Source organism: Octopus sinensis, linkage group LG9, assembly GCF_006345805.1.
Source record: "Octopus sinensis linkage group LG9, ASM634580v1, whole genome shotgun sequence".
Classification (NCBI taxonomy): Eukaryota; Metazoa; Mollusca; class Cephalopoda; order Octopoda; family Octopodidae; genus Octopus; species Octopus sinensis.
This window is the reverse complement of record NC_043005.1, coordinates 21270858-21293878: the sequence shown is the minus strand read 5'-3', so window position 1 is coordinate 21293878 and position 23021 is coordinate 21270858. Positions and strand designations below refer to the sequence as shown.

Here is a 23021-nt window from a genome sequence, read left to right as displayed (position 1 = left end):
ACATTGCTTTCCTTCCATCTACCCTGATTGGATTTATGCTGCCCCCAGGAAGAAGGATCTGGTCTGGCATGAGATCCACATTCTTTTGTGTCATTTGTATAAGTTCTATGGTCATCCTATACCAGATTCTCTTTTTTGGTCTGATAAGCTTCAAGGATTTTTGAGTTTTCCTCAATGTCTATTGTCACTGCAGCAATTTGCCAAAGAATGGCTATTTCTGGCGACTCTTGTTGAATGATGATTTTAGCCAGTCTCTGACTGCAGTAGAAAGGAACTAACAACAGTGCTTTGCTTTGGAGGGGATTCAGAGAGTGATGTTTGGCTTCTTCCTCTGTGCAGAATCAAATGTCCACCATTCCATAGGCCCTTCTTTTCTGTATATATTTTTTCAGATTCCAGACAGAACCTAAAGCTTTTTGTATTTGAGCCTCTGTGGCTCTTTCCACGCACCTTGATTTTAAATTGATTGTACAGTATGTCACTGTGCGGCATATTTTATCCTAGATTGTCTCAGATGGGGTGGGCGGTGGTATTTAACTTTACAGCTATTCCGTCTCTTTCGACTAGCTGTCTAGCATTTTAAGTTCCTCTTCAGAGAATTGTGTTCTCTGAAGAGATGACTTGGCTGCTCCAGAGAAAGTACGTTTAGAAGAGCTATTCTAGCTTCATCATTGTTGTTGTTGCTTTTGCTGCTGCCATTATTGTCACCTTTGTTATTGTTGTTGTTGTGGTTGTTGATGGTACTGCTGATGTTGTTGTTGTTGCTGTTACTGCTGTTGTTGGTGTTGTTGTTGATACTCAACTCATCCATTGACTCTCATCGAAAGGACACTCATCATTTACGTTTTCGAAATTGCTGTTTTTATTTCGAACAATGTTGTCAAAACTGGAGCCTTCGCTTTTCTGAAGATCTTCTAAGAGATCCTTCGCAAAAAAATTGGCCCTGTTGGCCTTTTTGTCCTTTTTGTGACAAAAATACAACTATCATTAGTTCATTTTATCAGCGTGAAATCACTTCCCCATGCTCGCATTCTCTCTCATTGATGTTTGGTGATGCTCCTCACTCTCTCCCTTCTATCACATGCGAGCATCACTGTGTTTTAAAGTGTTTTCTCCATGTTGGTGGGGAAAATGCAAACAACTATGATTAAAAAACAAAACCAACTGACCTGTCCCCCAAAACTGGGGGGACAAAACAGGTAAATAAACATACCACTCAACAGCAAAAACTTGTCCACAATGGTATGAACTTGAAGGGTGCAAATACATTATTTTGTGATTTTTTTTCTACATAAAATCTACAGAGTGAGGTCAAGCAAAGCTTGCCAGGATGACGGCAATAATAATAATAACAACAACAACATCAACAATATTAGTCACTGTGAATTTTCTTTCCTTTTCCCTTTTATTTTATTTGTTTACTTTTCTATTTTTTTATTTTTTCCCTTTTCATTCTGTTTTCTCCTTTTTCTCTATCACATGGCTCTGTAAATGAACAATCTGGTATGTTTGTTTTAATGACCTACCAACGTATACAGTATGTTTCTCTGTTCTGGGTGTCAAGAAGACACGTGGCAAGAAATGGAAACAGAACTGAAAGAAAATACTAATGAAAATAATGATAATAATAATAGTAGTAGGGTACTCAAAGCAGGACCAATAAACAAGCATTGCATTAGTTTGCTGGTTGTGGACAGTTGACACTTGCCACCATTGCCAGCAAAATAAGCTGGGAGTTTCCATCAAATAATAATCCTTTCTACTAAAGGCACAGGGCCTGAAATTTTGGGGGAGCAGTCTAGTCAGTCATATCGACCCCAGTATTTCACTGGTACTTAATTTATTGACCCTGTAAGGATGAACGGCAAAGTCAACCTCAGAACATGGTGGATGAAATGCCGCAAAGCATTTTGCCTGGAGTGCTAATGATTCTCCCTGCTCACTGACTTTATCAAACAACAATAATAATAATAATAATGGTTTCAAAGTTTTCCACAAGGGCAGCAATTTTGGGGGAGGGGATGAATTGATTACATCGACCCTAGTGTTCAACTGGTACTTATTTTATCAACCCCAAAAGGATGAAAGGTAAAGTTGACCTTGGCAGAATTTGAACTCACAACGTAAAGACAGATGAAATACCACAAAGTATTTTGCTCAATGTGCTAACAATTCTGCCAGCTCACTGCCTCAATAATGATAACGGTGATAATACTGGCACAAATTTTAGGGGAGTGTGTCATCTTGAATGGTCAAGATAACCTTTGGTAGAATTTAAATTCAAAACATAAAGCTAGAAAAAATGTCATCATACATTTTGTCTGGTGTGCTAACAATTCTGCCAGCTCCCTGCCTCAAATAATAATAATAATAATCCTTTTTATTGTTGGCACAAGGCCTGAAATTTTGAGGCAACAGGATAGTGAATTACATAGATTCCAAAAGAATGAATGGTAGAGTTGACCTTGGTGGAATTTGAACTCAAAATATAAAGATGGATGAAATTCTGTTGAGCATCTTGTCTGGCATGCTAATAATTCTGCCAGTCACTACCTTAAAAGTGTAGTTTCAAATTTTGCTCAAGGCAAGCAATTTCAGAAGAAGGGGTAAGTCAATTACATCAACCCAGTATTCAACTGGTATTTATTTTATTGATCCTGAAATTATGAAAAGCAAATTCAATACCGGTAGTATTTGAACTCAGAACACATAGACAAATGAAATGGTGCTAAGCATTTTATCCAGCATGCTAACAATTCTTCCAGCTCACCACTTGAATAATAATAATGATGATGATGATGCTTTCTTTATTAATTACTAAGAGTAGTAAATGACACTGGGATGGTAGAGGATGATGCAATGTGGGATTATGTAAAAGAGCATGTAAAATGTAAAATACCAAACAATCAAAAATTTCAAAGTAAATTTTCCCCAAATTATGGGAAACATCAAATGGTTATTTGTGGAAATCCACAAAGCTAAAGTCACCCAAACCACTAAGACAAGTTCCCTTTTTCAGTAGTCTGTCTCCAGTTTACAGCTGTATACTCAGAACTGTCCTGTTCATCCACCTAACAAAGACTTTTTTGATAGGCATCACTTCTTTTCTTTTCAAGTGAAACCTTAAAAATGTTTTTGAGATCTTAGCTAATGATGAGTATGTCATATCTACAGCCCATTCTATGTTGTTTACCTCCATACAACTTTCACCAACGCCACCAAAGATAAAGATTGTTTGTTCCTCCAAGTCAAATGTAGGCAAAAGGATGATCATGAGGGATTCAAGCGACAGCCAGATCCATCTTAAATGTGACAACATAGCTTCATGTCAGCAAGGCTCAAGGACTGGACAAGTGCATGCAGAACAGTTTTGTCACTTTGCCTATGTCTTTAACATGTGTGGCTGAACAGCAGTTCAATTTGTTTTAGAACTTATCACAAAGTGGCAATACTCATTAGTAGAATTGGCAGGCCAACGATTTCTGGAATTTATCCATGAGCTCTGTCCGGGAACAGACCAACCAATTCACAAATTTTTCCTGAGAATGTCATTGCTTTTACCATCCACTAATCTTCAATAGAACACCAAAATGGAAGTTCCATCAATCACATAACCTGATGGTACAGTGTTGTGATGACATTTCGTATGACAAGCACCCAGTCTCAATCGTCAATTGATCAAGGACTGCAGTTCCCTGAAGAGACAAGCTGCTTTTTCCCCAGTTCATCCTTGGACAAACACTAACCATATGTGTTCACCATCAAAGAACTGTTGGGCATATCTCAGCCTCAGCACATATCTGTGCATCATCAACCATAATTTTATCAATCTTCCACTCAGTGAGTTTTCATACGAAATGGAGCTTGTGATCAGTGGAAAGTGCTCTCTGTGGCCTAGTTAGATACAGAAAAATTGTCTTCTGACTAGGAAGTGGGTTTGGTGAGTTGTTTGAACTTATGCGATGAAGATCATTTTCCTGATTTTAAAGTCTCCAGATGAGACAGGACAGGGAAGTGGATATATTCCTCTACATGAAATTGAAGGAGTATATCTGCTGAGTGGAACTTCCATTGAAGTTATTGGCTGTGAATCCCATGGTAAATCATCAGGTGGAGTCATGGTGGCTCTATAAACCACTGTTGTAGAAAGGTACATTTCTCTTAGAGAAGGGTGATTAATTTTGACAGTCACAAGTGGGTGTCTGCAAAAAAAGGGTGGATTTCCCATTATAATACACAATGCTAGAAATTATGTTTACTACACAGGAGTAACAAACCCTAATACTATGTACTTTCATAAGCTTGTGATATTTGTGTGTGTTTAATGGAGGAAAAAGTAGTGTCTAATGGAGGATAAAAATGTCCATGTAGACATGGACATTTTTACAGTGGAATGAATCAAGTTATCCTCTTTCTAATTACTTTCAAGTATGGAAGAAGAAAATGTTCTGTTTATACTAATTTCACACTAAAACTAATACTAGCTAGTACTTTGTTGTTGTACAGTAAAAACACTGTCACAAATCTCTATCTGTGGATAAATTGGCGATTAACTTTGCAGTGCTCCCTCCTAAGTTTCTTGTTACAGCTTGGAAATAGTAGTTGAAATTCCAATGAAAGTGTCTGTTCTCTTTGTTAGGCTTACCTGATACCAGACATCAATTCTAAAATAATAACTACTTTGCAGAATGTAGTTAGATTGGTATTAATCATTCTATAAAAATCTAACTTGTTGAAGGTTTATGTTAATTTCTTCCTAAATCTATTGATGGCAAGGCTGTTCATATTACTTGAAACTGGTGGGTTACTGTCTTCGTATAAACCTGAGCTGTAAATGTGCTTGAACTTCTGGAGGGCAACATGTCACATCCCAGATTAGGGATTTATCTCCCTTGAATGGGAAGAAGGTAATTCCATTAGTGTACTTACCATTGCATCAGTCAAGGCCAGCTGGCTTCAGTTGTGAGAGGAAGCAGGCTGTGTTGAGGTTCCCCTTGATGATGTTGTTCAGAGCTGTGTGTCGAGAGAATTTGCCTGCCCTAAACTGACACAATATTGGGGTCAGGCCAAACTTGTCAACAACAATCCTGCAACAGCATTTGTATGGCTTGCACATACAGAGGCCAAGGCACTGGGTTACACCACTGCAAGTGCACTCATAATTATGAAGGGTGCTGGTTGATGAGAAGGGCACTAAAATGATCCATGCAGTACTTTCTGGTTGTGAGACAAAGCAGTAGCATGCAAGGTGGTGTTGGTACGAGGAAGACTCAGTCTGCCTGAAATAAGACCTGCACTTCATGTTATCCCAGTTATGTTGGACATCTGTATACTGGGGGATGGCAAAGCCTTAATCAGTTTAGATGGCCAGCGCTGATTCTAGTTCCCAGGATACATTAGGTTCTAATGTCTTGGGGAGAACCTGGCTAATGAGGGTGCAGTTGGAGGAAATTGAGAAGAGATAGACTGTCAATGCCAGGTCTGAAGCAGATGAGACGCTGAGGTCACTAAATTTCCAAAGGAGCTTCATCTGTTGCCAGTTGGCACTACTAAAATTGCATATGAGTTCAGTTCAACATTGACTGGTAGCAACAAATTCAACAAGGTCATTTTCAAAAGAGTGACAACTATGTCACTATGCAGCCTGAAAAGGAGTTTGGGGAGGATAAAGCAGTTCCTCAGGAAGAAGAGTGCTGTGTGTGCCTTAATGTCTGCAATCTCTCTGTCATTCTTGTCAGCTTTGTATGCTTGGTCTCCAGGCAATCTCAAAAGGGAATATAGACAGCATCTTTCAGCACTAGATAAGCCCCAGTCAAGGTAGATTGAATGCTTAGTACAGTGCCTTGGAATTCAGCTTTTCTGTAACTCACATTAACAACCTCAAACTTGAATGGCTTGGTTTCAACTACTAAGAGCTTTAGAACTGGCATGACTTACTGAAGATCTTCAACAACAGACTCAACTGAGCCACCCAGAGTTATGTTATCCAGGTACCAGAGACTGAAGGATTAATGGATTGAGTGGGCAATGTCACCATCAGTTAGTGTAGTTTGGCATTACATTTCTTTTTATTTGTAGATTAAATTATGTGAGACAATGTGCTATAACAGCACTGTCTAAGCCATATCAACATAGACAAATGAAAAGAAAGTTGTTGCTGCTGCTGCTACTTTTCTCCCTCCTTCTCCTCCAATGGCCACTGACACCACTACTGCCATGGCCTGTTGGCACTATTGTCACATTTATCATTACCACTGCTACTACGGCTACAACAACAACAACAACAGCTACTACTACTACTACTACTACTACTACTACTACTATTCAGGTTTCAGAAAATAATGTTTCCTTTCTTACACAGAAAATATGATTGAAAGCATGCATAAATTTATTCAAGGTGAATAAATTCGGTATGAGGATGCCCTAACAATATTTACAATTCTTAATACTTTTTTTCTTCAGGAGCATGTGTTTGTCTCTTAAGGTAAATCTGTCTATGTCATTACAGAAATGTATGAAGTACAAATGGAATCAGAAATTTCATAAAAAAAAAGGAAAAGAAAATTTGAACAATAAAACACAAAACAATTACGTTTTACTTGTTGGTAGTAATCTCTGTCTTTGGCTGATTTTATTTTCGTAGAGGCAGCTGCACTTCCCTTTGATAAGTAACATTTCCCACCTTTAGTTATTTCAAATGATGAACAAGTTTCTTCAGACAAACATTTTTCTGCACAGGCTTCTGCTGTTACATTTTTCTTCTTCCACAATATTTTCCCTGGTACACCCAGAGCTGCACCATTTACTTTCACAAAATGGATCTGAGCAACTGGAATTAAAGTAAAATAACAATAGAAATAGCAGGCTAAATCTTTGAGATCAGAATTGGTCAATTAAATATCAGCAGGATTTGAGCTAAGAAGTTAAAAAGCCATAACAAACACTACAACATATGTTGTCTGATGCTCTAATGATTCTATCAATCCTTTGCCCTTAACAACACTAATAATTATAATCATTGTTGGTGTTACCAATATAATAATAATAATAATGAAATTATTGTATACAGTGCTCAGGTGCACCACAACTTGTCAAAAGTACACATAAAGCATATGCAGTAATGTACAAATGTCTGGAAAGTGAACAGTTTATGAATCAGATACATGCTTGTGTGTGTATGGAGGGGAGAAAATCAGGTGTAGTGTTGGTGAATCTCAGGAAGCATGGAAGTTTTGAAGGATGCAGTGCTCTGACAACTAACGACTGATGCCAGCAATTTGTTCCATACTTTAGCAACTCTTAGCATGAAAAATTGTTTCCGAAAGTCATGGGAGCTGTGCTGTTTTCTGACTTTGTAAATATGTCCACGGATGTTAGACAGGTGGAGTTTGAAAAGGTGTTCAGCGTTATTGTTGGTAAGATGGTTAATAATTTAATACCAGATATCGGAGTTTCAATGTATCCATGCCCAGGAAAGTAAGGCGTTCAGAATATGGCAAATGCCTGATGGAGGGTATTCTCTTGGTTGCACGTTGTTGATCAGTTTCCAAACGATTAATATCCTGGGCAAGATAGGGGTTCCAGACCACTGATGCAAATTACAGGTGAGGCCAAACCATAGCTATATAAAGCCTCAGACAGATAGCCGGAGAGTGGCTCACAAAGGACTTGGTAAGTGATGCCAAGACACCCTCAGCCATCTTGGCAATATTTACAACAGTAGTTTTTATTGTAAACACAAGGCCACAGATTCTGCAGTATGAAAATAAATCAGCTTCAGTTCATGATAGTGCTCATTTAATCAACATCAGAAATATGAAAGAAAAAGTGTACTCTGCTGGGATTTGAAACCAGAATGTAACTAATAATGCTAGTCATTGCAACAACCATCACTTTAGTGATTTTACAATGTGTTACCCTGGAAAACTAAAATAATTTTCTTTCCATCATCCTCTAGTGAATAAATATAAAATAAATTCAGAAATTAATGTAGCTAGCTAAAAAAAAATTTAATTCATCAAAATTGTACTATTAATGAAATGAAGAAAAAAGTGATTATCTTTACAAGGTTGCCTCTTCTGAATTTCATGACCAGAATAAGCCATAAACATAATAGTTTTACTATCCACTGAGGGTGAAATTTTAGTCAGTCATAATATCTTGGTTCAAAAAGTAGAATGGACCATGTTTATTTTTTCCTAGTTGTTCTTTTAGTATAAATATGGATTGAATGGTGTGAGTCAATGATGATGATGATGATCATCATCATCATCATCATCATCATTTAACATTCAATCTCCATGATGGCATGGGTTAAACTGGAGCTAATGAACTGGAGAGCCACACCAGGTTCTGGTCTGATTTGGCATGGTCTCTACAGCTGGATGCCCTTCCTAACACCAACCACTCCAGGAGTGTAATGGGTTTGATTCTCAGTCTAAATAAATTCACTTTTACAAAGATAGTTAATGCCCTTGAGAAAGACATGAATGTCGTACAATTTTGTTGCTTTTGATGCTTTTTCTAATCATGTTTGGTCATGGTCCCAAACAATGAATTCATAACTGTTTACAATGAAGTGGTACATACATCTTTTAAGAAGCAGTCATAGCAAAACAGCAATGTTAAGAAATGCTCATGCCACTCTCCCTCCTTAATGTGGTCCATGCCCAGCCTCAATAACTGTGGGTTAATGTGAGTGCTTGTTTCTGTAATGTATGTATATTAACCTTATCATGTTGTGTCCCTCATGTAGTAGGACTAGCCTAAAAGAAGTCTCATACTTTTGTTTTTAATAAAAAAAAAAAGTTTTTGAGATGAAAGAACATGTAATGAACCCAGCACCTTAGTAAGCAAGCAAGGCCTAAACTCTTTACAGATGAGGAAATTATTGATGACATTTATTTTTCAGATGACCCTTATGTGGACAATGAGAGTGATTCAGACAATCGAACTGGTGAAAGTGATGAGGAAAGTAGTGATTTGGTTGGACAAATACAGTTGTTCTCCTGAGATTTTTATTCTGTCACTAGTTTGCCTGGATTGAACAAATGCAGTAGTTGAGAGATAGGTCTATTATTGTTACTTTCCTAAGCATTTTTGTGATTCTGCCCTTTAATTTGACTGCAATCATTACTCTTGAGCTGTATATGCAACTATTTATTATTTTGCTCAGGAGCCCAGGTAGCTGATAAAGTTAGACACAGGGGTCTGGGCCTGACAGGGTTAACATTAGGCCAAGCGTTGTCCATGGCCAGGTGGTGGTGTTCAACTAGACAAGAAACCAAACTGGAACATAAGCTGTGTTTGATCTTTTAATATTAAGCAAAAAATTTACTGTCACCCAGCCACTGTAGATATGGACATCCAATATGTTACAAATATTAACACCATCTCCCTCAATCACACCCAAACTTCTTTAAAAGTGTAGGATACATTATCTAATGCAATACTAAGAATTTCAGAGGATATAGAAGTTGGATTAAACCTGACTTGAGCAAGGGGATATTGGATGTTTCACTCTAACAATCTCTTGAGGGTAAGTGGAGGGATAGTTCACTGACATCTCTAAAACTGTTGTGGGCATTAATGGAAAATGAACTGACAAGATTGTTTTGGAAGATTTTTGTTCACAATACTATTGACAACTTTCTAAAGTGCTTGGCTAGGAAGAGCAATCAAAGGAATCCACTGGTGCAAGATAGAATCCATAGTCATGAAAGTATCATCAGCTAAGCCTCTATGAGGTACCTTCACAAAACAAAATCATTTTGCATGCATTCATTCATTCATAGTTCACACATTGCTGATTTATGGATTTAAGTCAGACAACTGCTGTTGTATGGCATGATGGATTTGACTATTAGCCAAGTCCATCATGGTGATTGCCCCACATCTACCTTTAACCAAGGAAAGAAGGCAGTTTTTCTCTCTCTAATATCTACAGCAAAAGATGTTATATGGTGGATGAGGATGAAAAATCAGATGGCACTGCCTTTCCATTTTGGTAAATACCTCATCCACGTATTTCAAATTTCAGTTATAAAGAGGTTGATGATAGAGAGGAAGGTGCTGTCCTCAAGAAAAATTATTGAAAATGAAGTGAAAATGGTAAAAATAGTGAGAGATGATGAAGACCACAGTGCATAAATCTGTAGGTCAGAGAGCAATAATCAGAGAGGATAGTTATCCTTTGAGATCAGGATGATCTTCAGTAGTAAGGGGTTCTTCAATTGGTCTTAGAGAAAGATCCTTTCACATTCAAGAGGATTGTATGATTACCTTTATCTTTAATTTCAATGTATATGGATGAAATGCTTACAGTTGCTTTCCTTTATGCAGGGACAGAAAACATAAAGTATCAGTTAAATTGTAGGTTGATGATACTGACTAAACGCCTCCCACAAAAAATTGTGGACATCATGCATAAATCAGGAAACATTAAGGATGGCAAATTGGAAGAGAAAAAGAGCATCAGATGTCTGTTTTAGATGATTACTGAAATCTAGGACTCAGTGCATAAGAGAAAAATAGCCAGGATGAACTGAGGTATACCTGTGGATATAATTTTACATAACAATAATATGGAAGTGGGTTGAATTTTGTCTGTGTAGTTAAAAATTTGCTTCACAACTAAGCCTTGTGGATAAAATTTGGTAGATGGAAACTATGTGGAAGCCTGGTGAAGACAAGAAGTTTCTACTCTTCCAGCTCTTGGTCGGCAGACATAATCTATCACCCAAATTCATATCATTACCTGCTTCTTGTGTAGAATCAAGGATGCTCCCTCTGTTGCAAGCATTTGGAAAAGTCTCTGGTCAGAATATAACTAGCTCTCACCCTCCACCAGCCACAAACACCAAATATCATCTAAAGTGTCATGGAGTCAGTCAGACTTCTTTTGACAAAAGTGTTTAACACGAAAAGAAAAAAAATTACCTAGAGACAAGAAAGAAGCTATTTACATTACCTTTACAGTTTGATACTATAGGAGTCCATTCTTTGTTCATTTCACATGTTGACTTTAATTGTTCTCCTTTTGAACAGGTATAGATTACTTCAGATTTATACCTGGTGGTTTTGTAGAACTTCAATATACCAGGAATATCTTTTGGAACTCCACAGTTAATTTTTTCATGAACTGGAAGTAATAATAGAAACTGGTGTCAAGAGTGCATGTTAGGAAAAAGATGAGAACATGGAGAAAATGACTATGTTACAATACAATATATTGGGTGACTCAAATTGAAAAAAATTTGCACAGATATAAATACATACATACATTGATGCATATACATATGTATGTCTGTATAGATGCATAAATAAATGTATTTGTATGTGTATGTCGGTGGCACATAAAAAACACCATCTGAGCGTGGCCGTCCGCCAGCCTCGTCTGGCACCTGTGTCGGTGGCACATAAAAAACACCATCCGAGCGTGGCCGTTTGCCAGCCTCGTCTGGCACCTGTGTCGGTGGCACATAAAATCACCCACTACACTCTCGGAGTGGTTGGCATTAGGAAGGGCATCCAGCTGTAGAAACACTGCCAGATCTGACTGGCCTGGTGCAGCCTTCAGGCTCCCCAGACCCCAGTTGAACCGTCCAACCCATGCTAGCATGGAAAGCGGACGTTAAACAATGATGATGATGATGATGATGATGATATATACATATACATATTCACAGGCACACACACACACATATATATAAGGAGCAAAGAAATGAAGAAAGAAAATCAATTCCTCAGTAGAGGTGGGAGTGTGGGTGGCCTCTGTACAAGGACAATTAAAAAGCCAACAAATGTTGCAGTGGACTAGAAACTACAGACCAGAAAGTCATATAGGTTATGGGCACGTTTGAAGGAGAGAAGGGGGGGAGGGAGTTGTGGGAGATGGAAGGATGGTAGATGAAGGGGAAAGGAAGGCATGTAAGAATGGGGTGGAAGTTGAGAGAGAGCAATGGCAGTTTGGATAATGGTAAGGAGGTATTCATGTAGGGTGAAATGGCGAGCCATAAGTTTAGACTGTCATTACTGCAGAGCTGGTGGAGATGGATGAACTGAGAGTAGGAGATAGACAGTTTGGTGTGGTTAGGGTGGGAGGAGGAGAAGTTGAGATTGGAGTGTGAGTCTGTGTGTTTGTTGTGGATAGAGGTGGCAAGAGAGGAGTGGTGAATATGAACAGAAATGTTGAAAAAGTCGATGGAGGAATTGGAGACAGTACAAAAGAATTTGAGAGCAGGCTAGACGGTCTTGACAAAGGAGAGGAAGGTGTCAAGATGTTCATGGGAGAGTGAGGTCACATCAATACAGTCTTCAATATAATGACCATATTGCTCAGGAGTAAGACCTGTGAATCGTGAGAGTATTTGGGCCTCCATATAGCTGAGGAACAGGTTTGCATATTTGAGACCCATTCTTGTTCCCATGGCCACTCTTGAGAACTGGTGGTAAAAAAATCCCCTGTAAACAAGAAGTTATTGAGAGAGATGAGTTCAGCTTAACAGAGGAGAGAGGACATGTGGGTTCAAGATCTGGATGAAGACAAAGTATTTTAGAACAAGGAAGCTTTCATTGTGTGGGATGACAGTGTATAATGACTTAATGCTGAAGGTAAACAGGAGTCAGGAGGGACAAGGAGGGAAGCAGAAAGAATTTAATAAATGAAGAGCATGGTTGGTGTCATGAATGTGTGATGGGAAAAAAGCCACAAGGGGGCAAGGACAAGGTCAAGGTGCTTGGAGATGAGTTTAGTGGGGTGACTGTGGGTTGAAACAATTGGGCAACCAGGGTTGTTGGTCTTATGGATCTTAAGAAGGAAGTAAATGGCGAGGGTATGTGGAGTATAGACAATGAGGTTGGAGATGGTGAGAGATAGACAGGAGGAGGAAATGAGGTTATGAATTGTGGTAGACATGATCTGTTGATAGTGTAGCATGGGGTTGGAGGGCAAAGGGCGATAGAAGGAGGTGACTTGAAGTATGGTTGAGTGCCTCAGGCATATAGAGGTCTGCATACCACACCACCAAAATTCCACCTTTGTCAGCTAGTTTGATGATATCTTGGTGGCGTCAGAAACATCAAAAGGCCTAGGTGATGTTGGGGAGGCCTGTGAAAGATAAACCAGTCCACAGCACAACAGACACTTGCAAATTTATCAACTGCCTGGAACTGGCTAGGAGATGGCATCCAGTGGATGGTTAGTGGGACAGATTAGTGAAGCAGTCTTCATTAGATGCAGGTGGAGTATTGTGGAATAGAGCATGCAGCCTGACACAGCACACAAAGTGTTGGATATCAATATGGAAACTTGTTACTGGACAGAGTGAATAGTATAAAACAGAGACCTCTGTTAAAGAGAGACTGCTCTGCTTCAGAGATAGGGAGATCAGGAGAAATGGTAACAGCAGAGTGAAGTAGAGGAAGGTGAGTCAGGTGGGGAAGGGGTGGTGGAAGTAGTGGTAGGATGGAAGGAGAGAGAGGAGAAAGATGTATGTGGGAGGGTGGGTTGAGGGAGGGAGAGGGGTAAGGAAGGGCATGGAAGGGGTGGGTGTGATGGCATCAGGTGGGTCAGGATGAAGGAGTGATTGAAGTTTGTAGTGTTTAGTGTAAGAAAGAAAATTGGGAATGCGGTTGAGATGGAGAATGAAATGTAGGATGGAGTAAGTGATGAAGGTTGTGCAACAGGAGAAGATAGAGTAAGCAAGAGAGGGAAGGTAGTCAAGGATGCATATTTTGGAGAGATTAGAATGGATGGTGGCATGAGTGAGGTGGAAGAAAGTGGAGTGGGGTGGGTAATATAGTGGAGGCAGAATGGGAAGTAGGGTGGAAATGGCAGTGGAAACTTTTGGGATGAGTTTGAGATAGTAGCAGCAACTGAGGCAGGAAATGTCACTGGAGAAATGATTTTTTTTTTAATGAGTAGGTAAAGGTTGAGAGAAGCTTGCAGGCAGATAGGAAAGAAGGTAAGGTAATGTTTGAGATGGTGGTGTAGGTGGAAGAGGAGACATTTGTGATTAGGCATGCTGGAATGAGGAATAAGAGATTAAAAAAAGAATAAAAAGGAGAAAATGGCAAAGTTATTAACGTACAAAGTTTACAAGAAGTTCAAAAGTTCGAAAAGTTCAGAAAGTTCTGAGGTCATCCTTCAGGACTTCATCCCAATGTCTTCTTGGATCTCCTCCTTCCATGAGTTTGATCCACTTAGTGTGAATGGCACTTCTATAGAGCAGTTGGTACCCATCCGCATCACATGACCAAACCAATGCAATCTTCTCTCATGCTCACTGCATCTAATTCCTCTTATGCCTAACTTCTCTCTCAGTATACTAGCACTCTGTCACACACATACACCTACATTGCACACCCAATGGGGCATACTAGCCTCATTTCTCTCTTGACTTCACATCCTCTGCATTCCAGGCCCACATCTCACTACCCAGTAGAATTGCTGTTTGTGTGCATACCTCATACAATCTTCCTTTCACTCGGAAACAGAAAAATTTGGTTGCTGACAAAGGTAAGAGCTCTCTGAATTTTATACATTATATTTCTATTCTAGTTATTACACTCTCTGTACAACTTCCCCCACCACTAATTTGGTCCCTAAGATAGCAGAACTAAATAATTAGGTATGCTAGGTAAGTGTTGTAATGGATTACTAGGGTTCCAAGGTTATAGCTGAGACAGTAGTTATGGAGCCATTACAGATTTCCGATGCAGTGGATATATAATTGTTAAAGAGGACAACAAACATTAAGGTAAGGCAATTCCACCCATCCCAGATTAATTTGACATCCCACCGCCCTTATCATTTAAAGACTAAGGGAGTTAGATTGCTTACTAATATAGTTTTTTTCTTCCTTTATTTTAGTTTTTATTTTTTAAGTTTATTTTTTATCCTTTATATCTTTTATAAATTTTTATATTCCTAACATTTCTTATATTTATACATCATTTTTCATATACATTTTTACTCTTCATACACAATTTACATGTAATCTACATTTAATTTTGTACATTATTTCAAGTAATGCTTGTTTACTTGGTACCGGTTTTGAAATGTGCACCAAATAGGTGCCTTTTTCTCTTCAGTCAAAGTCTACCAGCAAACTACTACTAAAATTTTCCTCTACCATGCCTGCAAAAGTTCGTTTGAAGTGACCAAACACTATTTAAATAAACGAAATGCATGAAATTATTTATAAATAAATATAAGAGTGATAGTATTATCACAAGTGGCAAGCGAATTATCAGCCCTACATCACTAAAAATAGTAGTCAAAAATACTTCTGTGCAACAGAATACACACACACACACACATATATATATATGTAGGCTCGAAACGTTAAAGACTTGTTTTATTTATATTTCCTGAGCGGCATACTAATACAATTGTTTGTTTGTTTTCCACCTGCCTTCGTCTTTTGTCTATTTTCATAAGGCTTCCCGTTATATATATATATATATATATATATATATATACATATATATGTGTATGTATATATATATATATATATATATATATATATATATATATATATCTAAATATATTATACACACATGTAGATGCATACACATACATAATAATTAAAATGAAAACACTACTGACCTGGGTTAATGATGTAAGTATCCCAATTATCTTTGCTTGGTTTAAGGTCATGAGTCAAGTGATTGTCAGTACTATGATAACAGATCTTTGTCTCTTTATTATACTTAAAAGAGTTACACAATGGATTTTGAATGCAAGTTTTATAACACTCCTGCAAGCTCACATTTTTCTGTGTTTCCAAAGTATCTGGCTCAATTATGATAATGTTTTTAAATGTAAAAAGATCAGCTTTGGCTAGAAAAACAAAGAAAGAAAATAAGAAATAAATTTTATACTCAACACACATTAAATATTATATAGCATCTGGTGCATAATTTGTTTTAAAAAGACAATATATTATAAACATATAATTGATCCACAAAATGACAACTTAGAATTCCAGTGTGCGTAGAACATCTTCAGACTCATTTGAAACTTTGTTTCAACATTTAAGATGCACATAATCCATGAGTACATACCTCTTCTAATGGTCTAAGTGCTGTTCAACAGATGGCTGACCAATGTGTTAAGTGTTCTTAAGGTCATTTAATTTTAAAGAAAAGTACATCAGTAGAAGATGGATGTACATAGAATTTATCGAAAACCTAAAGAATGAGGCAAGCTTCCGAGTATGTTTCATGATGAAGTAGAATTCACATGAATTTTGAAAACGACTATGCTGAAAAATGGCTTTGTGAATGAATTGTGCTTACATAAGAAATTGTATGTAGAAAAGATATTGAACCAGATGGGTTTCTAATATTTTATTTCATATTTGGGTTACATGGTACATCTACATAATTAACTAACCTTAAAACGTAGTAGTAGTAGTAGTAGTAGTAGTAGTAGTAGTAGTAGTAGTAGTAGTAGTAGTCGTATTTTTTATAGCAGCAGCAGCAGTAGCAGCAAACTAGTAATAAACCTTTCTACTATGGTACAAAGCCTGAATTTTTTGGGTAAATGAGGTATGTCAATTACATCAACGACAGTGCTCAACTGGTACATATTTCATCAATTCCAAAAGAATAAAAGGCAAAAACAGCCTTGGCAGATTTTAAACCCAGAACATAAACACAGATGAAATAATAATAATAATAATAATAATAATAATGATAATGATAATAATAATAATGATAATGATAATAATAATAATAATAATAATAATAATAATAATAATAATAATAATAATAATAAGCAGAAATTCAAAAGATAGTACTCATGGGAACTGCTCATATCCTATGCAAAATACTTTCTATGTAACCTCAAGTTTTAAAACAAACATAATTTTCATATGGTCTTTTAGGCATTCACTAGTACAACACTAAGTACAAAACCAAATATATGGCACCCTAGGCATAGCACCAACATGAACTTCCAACTTGTTGTCTCTTGAGGTCTCTGGGTGAGACTTGGAGCCAGCTTGTGCAAATGTAAAACAAAAGTCAAACATAGAATAATAATAATAATAATAATAATAATAATAATAATAATAATAATAATGATAACAACAACAACAACAATAATCCTTTCTACTAAAAGCACAAGGACTGAAATTTTGGTCGATTATATCAATCCCAGTGTTTCACTGGTACTTATTTTATCAACCTCGAAATGATGAGAGATAAAGTCAACTTCGGCAGAATTTGAACCCAGAAAGTAGTGATGGGCAAAATACCGCTTAACATTTCATCCCGCATGCTAATGTGCAAATGACAAACAATTGGAAACATTACAACAGGCAGTGCATAGATTTATCAAAGAAATAAGCATAAAATTTAGCTAAGAAAATGTGCCATAGCCACCTTGTAAAAAAGAAAACTAGTTAAGAGTAACGGTATCACACTAGATAAAGCAAATGAAATAAGAAAATTATACGAAAGCCAGACATACAGATATATAGGAATCAATGAACTAGATATGGTACAACACACGAATGAAAGAGAAAATAAGACAGGAATACTATAGCTGAGATTAATAATTAAAGCTGAGTTCTATGGGAAAAACAAAGTAATAAGTATCAACACTCTAGGCATCCTAGTTATAAGTTATCGCTACAATATTCTTAACTGGACTCTAAATGAACTAATCAAAATAGAGAGGAAAACAAGAAAAATAATGACAATTTAGGATGCACCACCCAAACCTAAAATCTGACACAGAAAGTTTATATACACAACTTATCAAAGGTAGTGGAGGCCTTATACATCTAGAAAACCATTACAAAAGAACCACCATAAGATTACAGAAATACCTAACTCAGAAGCAAGGAAAAGTGGTATAAACAGTTACAAAACATGAGCAAAACAAAAAACTATTTTCTGTCTTTAAGGAAGCTGACAAATACGAAAGAGAAGTCATAGCAGCTAATAACTATGAAGAGAAAGAAGCAACAAAAGCTGTAAAACAACTGAAATCCAAACTAAAACTTGAACAACAAATTATCATGATAAAATAATGGCAAGAAAAGTCCTTACATGGCAAATATAGGGATATGCTAAACAGAAAAAATAATACACAAAGCAAAATCCCAACAATGGTTGAGAAGCTCAGGACTCAAAGCAGTGATTGAAGGGTTTTTATTAGCAGCACAATATCAAAGCTTCCCCACCAAAAATCACCAGAAACACATAATGAAGAGAAATACAAGTAGCTGCAGAATATGTGGTGATATGAAAAACGATAAATCATATTGTGTCTGGTTGCCCACTCCTGACTAAGAAGGAATAGATCCACAAACATGACAGAGTTGAGACATATATACACTGGAAGCTATGCCAACACTATGGAATGGCAACAGAAAAAAGATGGTATAGGTACACCCCAGAAAAGGTCTCAGAACATGGTAAAGGAACCAGACTCTGGGATATGCCAATACAAACAGATAGAGAAATCAAGGATAATAGACCAGATATAGAGATCACCAAGAAAAAGATATGCCTTCTAATCGATGTATCAGTACCAACAGATGACAATGTATCTCTAAAAGAAATGGAGAAACTCTCAAAATACAAAGATCTGGAAGAAGTAGAGGTAACTCAAAGTGGAACCTTAAAAGAGAAACAATCCCTGTAATAATAGGTGCATCAGCTATGATTAAAAAACATTCAGACAAATATATAACAAAAATACTAGGACTTATGATGATTATAACATACAGAAAACAACACTACTAGGCACTGCACACAACCTACATATAGCATTCGCAATACAGTGAAAATAAGCACACCACAACAAACCACAGCCCATCTCAAGGCACACAGAGTTGCACTCAGTAGAGCAGTGAAACGATGTATTAAAAATAAGACTACCAAAAAAAAAAAATAATAATAATGTAGTAAATGCACTGATGAAGTACCAGGCAGTGGCTCTCATGGCTTCTGATCTTAACTGATTGGAAGTGTTATCATACACATTGTTTTGTCTTGGTATAAAAGATGGGCTACAGCAAATATTCTGTTCAATACTACAGATTTGCTTCTCAGTTGTTTGACCGTAACCAGTTGAGCATGCCCCTTGGTGGCTGATGATATGTGCATCTCTGATCATGAGCAGAAGTAGTGGGGGAGCATCATAGCCATGTGTTGAGAGGAATTCTTTGGAGTTTGAATAATTCACATCTGGAAACATGGGTATTTCATTCAACATCCTTAAACAATTCTTATTCAAGGACCATTTGAGTGATCCTTGCATGATCTTTGAGAACAGTCATAAAAAATGCAGAAATCGAAGTTCCACATGGATTGATTATAAAATGGCCTTTGAGAGCATACTGCATTCATGGATCTTGAAATTGCTGGATATCTTCAAAATTTCTCCTGTGATTTTAAACTTCCTGAGGTACATGTCAGTATGGAATACAAACCTCAAATTATACCACTCTAATGGAGTAATGACCACAAAAAATAAATATTAATATCAACTACAGCATTTTCCAAGGTAACTCACTTTCACCTTTAATGTTTTGCATAGCCCTACAAGGGAGTTTAACAGAACAGGATATAAATATGAAATTGGCAACAAGAAAATAAGATATCTATTTTATATGGATGACTTTAAACTCTATGGCAAAGATGATAATAAGCTTGAAGGACTACTACATACTGTGAAAACATTCAGTGATGACATTGGGATGGAATTTGGTCTTGATAAATGTGCCAAGGTCACTTTTCAGATAGGGAAATTGAAGACCTGGCAGCAGAAACGAAACAATCTCACATTGTGAGTGAGTGTAGCAAGCTGGCCCAAAAGCACTACAAAAGGAGGCATGATTACATGGTCAAATTTGTTCTACTGGAGGCTATGTGAAAAGTATGGTCTGAATAAAGCACAGAAATGGTATAAACATGAACCAGAAGGAGTCACTGAGAATAACGAACATAAGATACTGTGGGATTTTACAATCCAATGTGACTCCCTAAACAAGGCTCAGACCATATATTGTAGCAGTAGGTAAAGGAAAAAAAGGAGACCAAGATCATAGATATTGCAATACCTGGAGATGCTTGAATAAGTGACAAATAACTAGAAAGGCCTGAAAAGTACAGACTACTAAAAGACGAAATTGCAAGAATGTGGACTATGAGGAGATTGTCTGTCATTCCAACAGTTGTAGAGGCACTCAGAGCACTAACAACCAAGTTCAAGAAATATGTCAGAGAAACTGGAATTGACATAAGAGCAGAGCAAGCCCCAAAAAACTGATTTGCTGGGGACAGCTAGGATTTTGAGTTTGGTACTTGGATGTTGAATGTCTCCCGTGACAATTAACAACCAAGTATCAAAGCTTATAATGTGTGGAAAGAGACCCTGTGAGACCTCTGACAGCAGTCTGCTGTCCACTCTCCTCTGGATCATACAAAAGAGCTGTGAAAGGACAACTTTGGCAGACTGACTTTATGATGCTGAGTGGTTCCAACAGGTGGCCATTTACCATAACTATTGCTGTTGGTGATGCAACTACAGAAATAAAAAGATTAAAGCCAGTTGTTGTGACAACAGCAGCCAAGTACTATTTTCAACACTATCAGAAACTTTGAACTGGTATTAATTAATCAGGGCCCAACCCACATAAGCTTGCATATCCCACTCTCTATGATGTATCACATTGTTGATGGTTGTTGGTACTGTTGTTGTTGTTACTGTTCTTATTGTTATTGTTACCGATGCTACTGTTACTGGTCATTACAACTGCTCTGATGCTGTGGTAGGTGTTGAGAGTGAACAACTGTTTCATCTTCAAATATACCTTTTTCAAAATTACCCTTGTGGGACAATTAACAAAAGGGAATCAACATTTCCCTTACATCCAAATAAAGCAATAAAATTAACAAATACAACTCAATGGAAAGAAAGACAATACACAAACTTATGGAATTTCAAAAAGATGTTCACAACTTCAGTAATGATAATTGCTTCAAATTTTGGTAGAAGAACAGTTATTTTTAGGGGTAGGGAGATAGTTTAAAATATCTTATTTTGACATTAACTGGAGATTCTTTGAGTAATGCCAACTATTAAGTTTCATATTATAGTATGAGAATAGGTTTTGAAATTCCTGTGAAAGTGTCTGTTCTCTTTATTAGGCATTTTGTGAGAGTATACTTTGTGTGATACCTGACTTAAAGCTTAAAGCAATGTTCAGTTAGTTGAATGTAGTTATATTGGTAATAATCCTTATATAAATATCAAACTTCTTGTAGAATCTCGATAATTTAACCTTAAATCTGTTGATGACATGTCTATTCATAATACTTGAAACTGTTTGGCAATTATATCTGTTTAAACCTGAGCTCTAAATGAGCTTGAGATCAAAATATGCTAGCTGTTTTCTTTTCATCCCAGCAGAGAATTATCTCTAATTCTAGTGTTATGGAAGAATATACTCTTCATGTGGTATAATGGTACAATGATAGGTGAATAAGAAGGGCATCCAGCCATAATAACGATGTCAAAATTTAAGAGATACACAACTAAATAGATTAGCATTACTTTTTTCTGTTATTTTGTGTCCCAGATTATGGAAGAGAGCAACAAAGGGCAAGATACTGTGAAAAAGCCATGCTAACGTGCTATATATAAGTTACTACTACTACTACTACTACTACAGGTTTAAGAAAAGCCAGTTTCCATATATAAAAATACAAAAATTTTTCCAAGTGCACAAATGTGGTATGAGAATGTCCTAACAGAATTTACAAACTTAATATTAGTTTTTTCTCAGGAGCAGGTGTTTGTCTCTCCTTAAAGTTAACCTGTCAATGTCTTTACAGAAATGGTTATCTGTATACTATGAAGTACAAATGAAATCACAAATTTCAGGAAAAAAAAAAAAAAACGGAAAAGAGAATTTCAAGAATAAAGCACAAAGAATAATTACGATTTATTAGTTGATAATAATCTCTGCTATTGTCTACTTTAATTTTCCTAGAGGCAGCTGCACTTTCCTTTGATAAGAAACATTTCCCACTTTTTTTAATTAATTCAAATGATAAACAAGTTTCGTCAGACACACAATTTTCTGCACAACCGTCTGCTGTTACATTTTTCTTATTCCATAATGTTTTCTTGGGTACATCTAGAGCTGCATGTTTTACTTTCACAAAATGGGTCTCAGCAACTGGAATTAAAGTAAAATTTAGACCAATGAAAAATAACAACATTAAAAATAATAATTTCTGACATAGACTGTAGGTCAAATCTTTGAGATCAGAAGTGGCCAATTAAATTGGCCTCTACACTTGATGGTGTTTTATTTTACTGTCCCTGGAAAGCCAAAGTTCACAAAAGCCAAATTTTAACAAAGAAGTTAAAGAGCTAGAACAAATACCACAACAAATTTTGTCTGATTCTCTGTTGATTCACCCAAGCCATCACCATTAACAACAAAAATAATCATAATTATTGTTGATGTTACCAATATTTATGATAATAGCTTCTAATGTAAACACAAGGCTACATATTCTGCAGCAGGGTTACGTGAAAATAAATTGGCCTCAGTACCTGAATAGTGGTTGTTTAATCAATCACAGAAGTATGAAGGATAAAGTACACCCAGATAGGATTTGAATCCTGAATGTAAAAGCATGTGAAAAAATATGGCTACTCATGGCAAGAACTAAAATCCATCTCTTTTATCTTCATAGGGATGTGTCTTCTGAATTAAACAACTAGAACATATCATTAACATAATGATTTCACCAGCCATTGAGGGTGTAATTTTAATTAGTGCTAACAACTTGGTTAAAAAAGAAGTCATTTTCCTATTTGTTTTCCATGCAGGAAGTGACCCTGGCTGTTCTTTTCCAGTTTTTCTATTAGTACAAATGTGGACAAAGTGGTGTGATTCAATGATTTGGGTTTGATTCTCAGTCTTAGTTCACTTTATATAAACAGGTACTGCCCTTGAGAAAGACATGAACATTGCAAAATGTCA

At 36.8% G+C, this 23021-nt stretch overlaps 1 protein-coding gene across 1 annotated transcript in view; it reads right to left on the bottom strand.

Moving 5' to 3' along the window:
• The window catches only part of LOC118764741, a 45413-nt gene extending 22620 nt beyond the window's left edge, over positions 1-22793 (bottom strand). Inside the window, exons 1-7 of the mRNA XM_036505707.1 lie at positions 22787-22793; positions 22129-22205; positions 20765-20850; positions 19535-19560; positions 15611-15844; positions 10970-11140; positions 6593-6829 (exon numbers count right to left, since the gene is read on the bottom strand). Coding sequence (XP_036361600.1) covers positions 6593-6829; positions 10970-11140; positions 15611-15844; positions 19535-19560; positions 20765-20850; positions 22129-22205; positions 22787-22793 — 838 coding nt within the window. The remainder of the gene's footprint in view (positions 1-6592; positions 6830-10969; positions 11141-15610; positions 15845-19534; positions 19561-20764; positions 20851-22128; positions 22206-22786) is intronic.
• Between the last annotated feature and the right edge of the window lie 228 nt (positions 22794-23021).